This window comes from Bos taurus, chromosome 7, assembly GCF_002263795.3.
Source record: "Bos taurus isolate L1 Dominette 01449 registration number 42190680 breed Hereford chromosome 7, ARS-UCD2.0, whole genome shotgun sequence".
Lineage (NCBI taxonomy): Eukaryota > Metazoa > Chordata > Mammalia > Artiodactyla > Bovidae > Bos > Bos taurus.
Window position 1 is genome coordinate 13,876,642 of NC_037334.1, and position 11,517 is coordinate 13,888,158.

The window sequence follows — 11,517 nt, forward strand, 5'->3', positions numbered from 1 at the left end:
AATCCTTTCTCATCTCTCAGTTGAGATTTTACCTATCTTGAAATAATAAAGCACCATATGTCAAAAAATAAAAATAAAAAAAGTGGCAAAAAAAGGGAATGATTCACCTTTCAAGGATGCTTGCACCACCAAAGAAAATTATTGAATCTCCGTAGATATAATGAGATTCAGTCAAGGAGTGATTATGATGCACAAAGGATCCTCAATGTCCCTACTGTCATGTTAAACCATGAAAGAGAAGCAATATTCAGGTGTCAATCAAAGAAAGGCAAGGGGGTCATAAGACTTACAAAACTGATAACATGAGAGAGGTAGAATTTTTATATCTCCAGGTTTAGTTTTGCTACATTTTCAAGACTACACTCAAATGGGTGGCCAGAACCTAAGAGGAGATTGTTCTGCTAAGGAATCTCCACAAGGCCCTTTTGATGCCCCAGTTTCTCAGACTGTAGACGAAGGGGTTCAGCATGGGGGTGACCACAGTGTACATCACCGAGGCTGCAGCATTCTTCCTGGGAGATTGTGAAAGAGCTGAGCTGAGGTACTCACCCAGGGCTGTTCCATAAAATAAGCAAACAACTGCCAGGTGAGAACCACAGGTAGAGAAGGCTTTATACCTCCCACCTGATGAGGGGACCCTCAGAATGGAGACAAGAATTTTATAGTAAGAGAAAAAGATCCCTGAGGTAGGGATAAAACCAGACATGGCACCAATAATATACCTGACTATACTATTTTTGAGTGTGTCAGAACAGGCAAGGTTGAGGAGTTGGGAAGGGTCACAGAAGAAACTAGAAATTTCTACATTCTTGAAGCAGGAAAGTTGTAGCACAATCATATTGTGCACCTGGGAGTCCAAAAGGCTAACACAAAAGGACACCAAGACTAAGGAGCAACAGAGGCGTGGGTTCATGATGGCCGTGTAGTGCAGTGGGTGACAGATGGCCACAAACCTGTCATAGGCCATCACGGTAAGAAGAGTACAATCCATATACCCAAAAAGGATAAGAGTAGACATCTGTGTCAGGCAGCCCGCATAGGAGATGACTCTGCTGTGACTTTGGATGTTCACAATCATCTTAGGGATGGTGGTGGAGATGAAACTGATGTCAGCCAAGGACAGATTGGAGAGGAAAAAGTACATGGGGGTATGGAGGCGGGGGTCAGAGGTGATGGCTAATATGATGAGCAGGTTCCCCAGCACGGTGACCAGGTACATGGACAGGAACAGGACACAGAGCAAAGGCTCCAGTTCTGGATCATCTGAGAGGCCCAGGAGGAAGAATTCTGAGACACTGGTTAGATTTCCAGTTCTATGTAGGTTGGATATCTTTGGAAAAAGAAAAGAGGACTTGGAAAATAGGAAATACATAAATGGTCAGTCATGCAGCACTGTGTCCATATTTTGGATTCAACTAACTTATTTCTAAGATTATATATCCCTGTTCCTTCAACAATATTTCTCACTGTGACAAATTATATTTGCTTAGAATTTTTCCTTCTTGATTTCTGTGTTATACATGTCTGTCTATAAACTCTTAGATTATAAAACTTCACAGAAAAGTGAAAGGGAACTAGAACATCCATGATCTCAGTTAAATACAGCCTACTTATTTAGAAATAATACAGAAAGAGAAATTCCCTTCCCCTTTATGAAAAATTATACTTCAAAGAAATGAAATATTTGTGTAAATCGTATTTCATTTAAATTCAATTCTAGATATTTCCTTTATTTGGAATATTTTTTAAATCTCTATGAAATGAAGGACTTGGTCGTCTGGATTCTAAATTAAAAATGAATGTTCACAGTCAGAAAGCATTTTTAGGTGATATTCAGAGTTTTATTGGTTTCTCTGTCTTCCCTCCTTCATGAAATAAGTAATTACTCAGTTATCAGGGTTCTGTTTTAAGAATCACTTAGTATATATTTCATTTGACTTTAGTGTACTGAAAACTTTGATCTGCATGGGTTAATTAAGTGCACATGATCATACAGCATTAGTAACTATAATTACAGCATTAGTGTACAGAGCATTTCAATGACTAAACAATAATGAAATTTTAGAAACGCTCTTGAAATTTTTTTTAATTTTATACAATGTTATTTGTTTCCATACCATCTCATTTAAATGTCTAATGTGTGAGACCACTTTAGATCTTTTGGACTCTATTCTGTGTTGGTGAAATAACACTACCTTATTGTTTTGCTTTTTTGTTTTCAGTTTATTGGAATGATTGACAAAATTGCATATATTTGTGTTGTGCCACATGAAGGTTTTTAAAGGAGGTTTTGAAAAATGAAAATCATCATTAAAATGATGATTTAACAGAATACAAATCGTGAATAACTACCACAATCAAATTAATTAATGTATATGTCACCTTACATAGCTTCTATTTGTGCTCACGCGCCTATGTGGTAAGTTAAACAGACCTCTCACAGCAGATTTCAAGAACACACAATACAAAATTATTACCTATAGTCATCAGACTGCATATTAGAGCCCCAGAATGTATTCATTTTATAACAAAAGTTTATATCCTTTGACCAACATTTCTCCACCTTCTCCACTACCAGTTCTCAAAACTACAGCTCTTTCTTTTAAACTTCTTATTTTATATTGGAGTATAGCCAGTTAACAATGTTGTGATAGTTTCAGGCAAACAGCAAAGGAACTCAGCCATACATATAAATGTATCCATTCTGCCTCAAAATCCCCTCCCCTCCCCACTGCCACATAACATTGAGCAGAGTTCCCTGTGCTATACAGTAAGTCCTTGTTGGTTGTACATGTGTACCTTTGGCCAAATCATGTTGATGTAAGGCAAAAACCATCACAATATTTTAATTACCTTCCAGTAAAATAAATAAATCAATTAAAAATATAAATGTAACAAAGAACAAAAAAAGCATATAGCGGAGTGTACATGTTGATTCCCTCCCTAACTATATCTCCCCTCATGGCTGAGTAATATCTTATTTATACGCACCATATTTTCTTTACCTGTTCATCTGTCAACATACATGTATTCATATTTTCACTATTTCAAATAATATTGCAATGACAAGGGAATGCATTAAAAAGATTTAAATAGAATCATCCCAACACATCTTGCAGTATCCTTATCTATGAAATTATGATAGTAATTGAACCTACAGAATAATATCATTCAAGAAAGTTTTTAAAAACCAGTGATTCTCACTTCCGTTTCATCAATTATTCATGTGCGCTCATTTAAAAATGCTTAGTTACCCCAACTTCAGCCCAGAACCAGTTTCAGGATCTCTACTGGCGAGTGTCTTGGTCTCCCTTCTGTGAACCAGGGCTTGATCAACACTGCCTTAGAATGAATATTGCCCAACACTTAGAAAAATCTCCATGAATATTATCAATTAATACTGTCATGAATACCCTGCTGCTAAGTCACTTCAGTCGTGTCTGACTCTGTGCGACCCCATAGACGGCAGCCCACCAGGCTCCCCCGTCCCTGGGATTCTCCAGGCAAGAACACTGGAGTGGGTTGCCATTTCCTTCTCCAATGCATGAAAGTGAAAAGTGAAAGTGAAGTCGCTCAGTCGTGTCCGACCCTCAGCGACCCCATGGACTGCAGCCTACCAGGCTCCTCCGTCCATGGGATTTTCCAGGCAAGAGTACTGGAGTGGGGTGCCATTGCATGAATACCCTACCTATTCTTAAAATATAATCATTTAATAATATTGCTTCAGATTCCACATATTATAGAAATTTGAAACATTAATGATAAAAGTTAACTTCTTTTGGAATCTCAGTTCTATCCCATTTCTCTGCATACATGTCCCCAAAAGCAACTAGTGTGATGAACTTGATAGATGTTTCCTTGTAAATGTTTCCATAATGTCAATATTCATTTGACGTTATGCATAACCAGCTTTTAAAAACTTTTCCCTAAATAGAATACTATCCATATTGCCTATGAATGCACTTCTTTACCCAACATTTTGGTTAAGTCTCTTGTGAAGTACATACAACTACATCAAACAATTTCCTGACACATGTTATTACATAAGGAAACATACCATTTTCTTCAGTTGGTAAGTTTATATAAATTAATTTCACTTTAACAAATTTTACACATTTAAATGCAGTAATATATAATTTAATATATTTTATATATTAAATAAGTATTTAGTTTACATTACGTATATTATTTTTTATTTATATCAGTTTTTGCTTACAACAATCCTATGAAAATTCTTGTACCTCTCTCTGTTTCAGACAAATGGAAATTAGTACATAACATGTGAGTGGCAATTAGTTAAGTTCTCAAAATGGGTGCATAACCAGTTTGGTATGTGTGTGTGTGCTCAGTCATGTCTGACTCTTTGTGATCCCATGGACTGGAGCCAGCCAGGCTCCTCTGTCCATGGGATTCTCCAGGCAAGAATACTGGAGTAGTACCAGAGTCCAGTCCTGGTAGGATCCAGGGATTCCCTCAGGAGGACGGTGTTGGCGATTATAATAGCAAAAGCTGAGAGATTTTAGAGGCTCATTAATAACTGGTTTATGCGGGAAATCAATAAAGTTCATGACACCGAACTTGCTCTGACTACGGAGGCCGCAGGCACCCTCTCGAATAGCGGAAGGTGCTCCACCTTGGGTGCATTCTCGAGTGGGTCTTAGAAGCCCAGGCAAATAAGTAGTCCCAGAGGACCCCCACACTCCAATTAAATGTCCTGAAGGAAGAACAGAAAAGAAAAGGAGGAAAAGGAAACAAGAAAGAATGACACTGGGAGACCAAGCTTTGAGCAAGGCCCGTAGCTTTATTTTCAAAGGGACCTTATATACCTTAAGTTGTGCCTAGAGAATAATAGGAGGTGTGAAATCATGCAAAGTCAGCAGTCTTTGATCCTTATCGAGACCAGGCTTTCTCTTCTGCAAGCTTATCGTATACAAATGGTTTAGGTGATTTACACCATCTTCTGGCCAGAAAACCTGTTAACATTTTATGACTCTGATAAAGGTTTGTCAACCATAACACTTATTTTCTCTAAGAGTAATTATTTTAAAGTTTGGCACCATCCTCCGAAGGTGTTAGATAAAGTTGCATTCCTATAGGGCAGAGGTGCAATGGGTTTACAACAAGGAAAGAATTTATTACCTTAAGGGTCTAAAGTTGTTAGCACCAAGGCCACTACTTATTTTTCCTATGTACCAACTATATTAATTAATACATTTTTAAGGATAAATACAGGGGATGTGGAAACTTGGCAGCAAGCATTGGCTCAACAATGAAATCTTCTACTAGTTCTAACAATTTCCAACTCCCCGAGAGGCTCTATACTGTTTGAATATCTTAGGCTTCCCATGCCTCTCACGGCTGGGAGACTGTAAACAATCGTATGCGTAGCTGTAGGAGTCCGGGTAAACCTGTCAGGCAAATTAGAGAGCCGTCTGAGGGGTTTGGATTGAAACACTCCTATTATGCCCAGGAGGCTAATTAGCTAGAGCTCTAAGTTGATTTCCTTCAGAGAAAATGTGGTTGGGGATAGCCCACCATGACTGTCAGAGGAGTTGGTGAAAGTCATGAAGCAGTAAAACAGACAGACTCTGGTTTTGGGATAGACACTCAGGCAGGCCCAGAGGGGCACCCCTCGAGTTCTTGCTCGCCTTGCCCACCAGAACTCTCCCACATGACCTTGTCGTGGGTGGGGACTCCCATGCTGGCTCCCGGCAGAGTGGGTTGCTATTTCCTTCTCCAGGGGATCTTCCTGACCCAGGGATTGAACCCGGGCCTCCTGCATCACAGGTAGATTCTATGTTGTCTGAGCCACCAGGGAAGCTAATTCCTTATATTTGTTTCAATGCAAAAATAACATTCTGTCGGGGGGAGGAGCCAAGATGGCGGAGGAGTAGGACGGGGAGAACACTTTCTCCCCCACAAATTCATCAAAAGAGCATTTAAACGTCGAGTAAATTCCACAAAACAACTTCTGAATGCCAGCAGAGGACATCAGGCACCCAGAAAAGCAACCCAACTCTTCAAAAGGAGGAGCTCATCAAATGCCTCCATACCGACACTGAAACCAAGCACCACACAAGGGCCAATAAGTTCCAGGGCAAGACATACCAAGCAAATTCTCCAGCAACAAAGGAACACAGTCCTGAGCTTCAAGATACAGGCTGCCCAAAGTCACCCCAAAACTATAGACATCTCATAACTCATTACTGGACATTTCATTGCACTCCAGAGAGAAGAAATACAGCTCCACCCACCAGAACACCGACACAAGCTTCCCTAACCAGGAAACCTTGACAAGCCACCTGTACAAACCCACACACAGTGAGGAAACGCCATAATAAAGAGAACTCCACAAACTGCCAGAATACAGAAAGGACACCCCAAACTCAGCAATTTAAACAAGATGAAGAGACAGAGGAATACTCAGCAGATAAAGGAACAGGATAAATGCCCACCAAACCAAACAAAAGAGGAAGAGATAGGGAATCTACCTGATAAAGAATTCCGAATAATGATAGTGAAATTGATCCAAAATCTTGAAACTAAAATGGAATCACAGATAAATAGCCTGGAGACAAGGATTGAGAAGATGCAAGAAAGGTTTAACAAGGACCTAGAAGAAATAAAAAAGAGTCAATATATAATGAATAATGCAATAAGTGAAATTAAAAACACTCTGGAGGCAACAAATAGTAGAATAACAGAGGCAGAAGACAGGATTAGTGAATTAGAAGATAGAATGGTAGAAATAAATGAATCAGAGAGGATAAAAGAAAAGCGAATTAAAAGAAATGAGGACAATCTCAGAGACCTCCAGGACAATATTAAATGCTACAACATTCGAATCATAGGGGTTCCAGAAGAAGAAGACAAAAAGAAAGACCATGAGAAAATTCTTGAGGAGATAATAGTGGAAAACTTCCCTAAAATGGGGAAGGAAATAATCACCCAAGTCCAAGAAACCCAGAGAGTCCCAAACAGGATAAACCCAAGGAGAAACACCCCAAGAAACATATTAATCAAATTAACAAAGATCAAACACAAAGAACAAATATTAAAAGCAGCAAGGGAAAAACAACAAATAACACACAAGGGAATTCCCATAAGGATAACAGCTGATCTTTCAATAGAAACTCTTCAAGCCAGGAGGGAATGGCAAGACATACTTAAAATGATGAAAGAAAATAACCTACAGCCCAGATTATTGTACCCAGCAAGGATCTCATTCAAGTATGAAGGAGAAATCAAAAGCTTTTCAGACAAGCAAAAGCTGAGAGAATTCTGCACCACCAAACCAGCTCTCCAACAAATACTAAAGGATATTCTCTAGACAGGAAACACAAAAACGGTGTATAAACTCGAACCCAAAACAATAAAGTAAATGGCAACGGGATCATACTTATCAGTAATTACCTTAAATGTAAATGGGTTGAATGCCCCAACCAAAAGACAAAGACTGGCTGAATGGATACAAAAACAAGACCCCTACATATGTTGTCTACAAGAAACCCACCTCAAAACAGGGGACACATACAGACTGAAAGTGAAGGGCTGGAAAAAGATTTTCCATGCAAATAGGGACCAAAAGAAAGCAGGAGTAGCAATACTCATATCAGATAAAATAGACTTTAAAACAAAGGCGGTGAAAAGAGACAAAGAAGGTCACTACATAATGATCAAAGGATCAATCCAAGAAGAAGATATAACAATTATAAACATATATGCACCCAACACGGGAGCACCACAGTACGTAAGACAAATGCTAACAAGTATGAAAGGAGAAATTAACAATAACACAATAATAGTGGGAGACTTTAATACCCCACTTACACCTATGGATAGATCAACTAAACAGAAAATTAACAAGGAAACACAAACTTTAAACGATACAATAGACCAGTTAGACCTAATTGATATCTATAGGTCATTTCATCCCAAAACAATGAATTTCACCTTTTTCTCAAGCGCACATGGAACCTTCTCCAGGATAGATCACATCCTGGGCCATAAAGCTAGCCTTGGTAAATTCAAAAAAATAGAAATCATTCCAAGCATTTTTTCTGACCACAATGCAGTAAGATTAGATCTCAATTACAGGAGAAAAACGATTAAAAATTCCAACATATGGAGGCTGAACAACACGCTGCTGAATAACCAACAAATCACAGAAGAAATCAAAAAAGAAATCAAAATTTGCATAGAAACGAATGAAAATGAAAACACAACAACCCAAAACCTGTGGGACACGGTAAAAGCAGTCCTAAGGGGAAAGTTCATAGCAATACAGGCACACCTCAAGAAACAAGAAAAAAGTCAAATAAATAACCTAACTCTACACCTAAAGCAACTAGAAAAGGAAGAAATGAAGAACCCCAGGGTTAGTAGAAGGAAAGAAATCTTAAAAATTAGAGCAGAAATAAATGCAAAAGAAACAAAAGAGACCATAGCAAAAATCAACAAAACCAAAAGCTGGTTCTTTGAAAGGATAAATAAAATTGACAAACCATTAGCCAGACTCATCAAGAAACAAAGGGAGAAAAATCAAATCAACAAAATTAGAAACGAAAATGGAGAGATCACAACAGACAACACAGAAATACAAAGGATCATAAGAGACTACTATCAACAATTATATGCCAATAAAATGGACAACGTGGAAGAAATGGACAAATTCTTAGAAAAGTACAACTTTCCAAAACTGGACCAGGAAGAAATAGAAAATCTTAACAGACCCATCACAAGCATGGAAATTGAAACTGTAATCAAAAATCTTCCAGCAAACAAAAGCCCCGGTCCAGACGGCTTCACAGCTGAATTCTACCAAAAATTTAGAGAAGAGCTAACACCTATCCTGCTCAAACTCTTCCAGAAAATTGCAGAGGAAGGTAAACTTCCAAACTCATTCTATGAGGCCACCATCACCCTAATACCAAAACCTGACAAAGATGCCACAAAAAAAGAAAACTACAGGCCAATATCACTGATGAACATAGATGCAAAAATCCTTAACAAAATCCTAGCAATCAGAATCCAACAACACATTAAAAAGATCATACACCATGATCAAGTGGGCTTTATCCCAGGGATGCAAGGATTCTTCAATATCCGCAAATCAATCAATGTAATACACCACATTAACAAATTGAAAAATAAAAACCATATGATTATCTCAATAGATGCAGAGAAAGCCTTTGACAAAATTCAACATCCATTTATGATAAAAACTCTCCAGAAAGCAGGAATAGAAGGAACATACCTCAACATAATAAAAGCTATATATGACAAACCCACTGCAAACATTATCCTCAATGGTGAAAAATTGAAAGCATTTCCTCTAAAGTCAGGAACAAGACAAGGGTGCCCACTTTCACCATTACTATTCAACATAGTTTTGGAAGTTTTGGCCACAGCAATCAGAGCAGAAAAAGAAATAAAAGGAATCCAAATTGGAAAAGAAGAAGTAAAACTCTCACTATTTGCAGATGACATGATCCTCTACATAGAAAACCCTAAAGACTCCACCAGAAAATTACTAGAAATAATCAATGACTACAGTAAAGTTGCAGGATATAAAATCAACACACAGAAATCCCTTGCATTCCTATACACTAATAATGAGAAAACAGAAAGAGAAATTAAGGAAACAATTCCATTCACCATTGCAACGGAAAGAATAAAATACTTAGGAATATATCTACCTAAAGAAACTAAAGACCTATATATAGAAAACTATAAAACACTGGTGAAAGAAATCAAAGAGGACACTAATAGATGGAGAAATATACCATGTTCATGGATTGGAAGAATCAATATAGTGAAAATGAGTATACTACCCAAAGCAATTTATAGATTCAACGCAATCCCTATCAAGCTACCAACAGTATTCTTCACAGAGCTAGAACAAATAATTTCACAATTTGTATGGAAATACAAAAAACCTCGAATAGCCAAAGCGATCTTGAGAAAGAAGAATGGAACTGGAGGAATCAACCTACCTGACTTCAGGCTCTACTACAAAGCCACAGTTATCAAGACAGTATGGTACTGGCACAAAGACAGAAATATTGATCAATGGAATAAAATAGAAAGCCCAGAGATAAATCCACGCACATATGGACACCTTATCTTCGACAAAGGAGGCAAGAATATACAATGGATTAAAGACAATCTCTTTAACAAGTGGTGCTGGGAAATCTGGTCAACCACTTGTAAAAGAATGAAACTGGACCACTTTCTAACACCATACACAAAAATAAACTCAAAATGGATTAAAGATCTAAACATAAGACCAGAAACTATAAAACTCCTAGAGGAGAACATAGGCAAATCACTCTCTGACATACATCACAGCAGGATCCTCTATGACCCACCTCCCAAAATATTGGAAATAAAAGCAAAAATAAACAAATGGGACCTAATTAACCTTAAAAGCTTCTGCACATCAAAGGAAACTATTAGCAAGGTGAAAAGACAGCCTTCAGAATGGGAGAAAATAATAGCAAATGAAGCAACCGACAAACAACTAATCTCAAAAATATACAAGCAACTCCTACAGCTCAACTCCAGAAAAATAAACGACCCAATCAAAAAATGGGCCAAAGAACTAAATAGACATTTCTCCAAAAAAGACATACAGATGGCTAACAAACACATGAAAAGATGCTCAACATCACTCATTATCAGAGAAATGCAAATCAAAACCACTATGAGGTACCATTTCACACCAGTCAGAATGGCTGCGATCCAAAAGTCTACAAATAATAAATGCTGGAGAGGGTGTGGAGAAAAGGGAACCCTCTTACACTGTTGGTGGGAATGCAAACTAGTACAGCCACTATGGAGAACAGTGTGGAGATTCCTTAAAAAACTGGAAATAGAACTGCCTTATGATCCAGCAACCCCACTGCTGGGCATACACACTGAGGAAACCAGAAGGGAAAGAGACACGTGTACCCCAATGTTCATCGCAGCACTGTTTATAATAGCCAAGACATGGAAGCAACCTAGATGTCCATCAGCAGATGAATGGATATATATACATATACACAATGGAGTATTACTCAGCCATTAAAAAGAATACATTTGAATCAGTTCTAATGAGGTGGATGAAACTGGAGCCTATTATACAGAGTGAAGTAAGCCAGAAGGAAAAACATAAATACAGTATACTAACGCATATATATGGAATTTAGAAAGATGGTAACAATAACCTGGTGTACGAGACAGCAAAAGAGACAGTGATGTATAGAACAGTCTTATGGACTCTGTGGGAGAGGGAGAGGGTGGGAAGATGTGGGAGAATGGCAATGAAACATGTAAAATATCATGTAGGAAACGAGTTGCCAGTCCAGGTTCGATGCATGATGCTGGATGCTTGGGGCTGGTGCACTGGGACGGCCCAGAGGGATGGTATGGGGAGGGAGGAGGGAGGAGGGTTCGGGATGGGGAACACATGTATACCTGTGGTGGATTCATTTTGATATTTGGCAAAACTAATACAATTACGTAAAGTTTAAA

At 38.2% G+C, this 11,517-nt stretch overlaps 1 protein-coding gene across 1 annotated transcript; it reads right to left on the reverse strand.

Moving 5' to 3' along the window:
• Positions 1-358: 358 nt before the first annotated feature.
• Positions 359-1,386, reverse strand: LOC790113 (putative gustatory receptor clone PTE01). Its single transcript, XM_059888865.1, is given in 2 exon segments — positions 359-1,311; positions 1,314-1,386. Coding segments are annotated over 2 exon segments (1,002 nt in total). The 3' UTR covers positions 359-382.
• Positions 1,387-11,517: the final 10,131 nt, after the last annotated feature.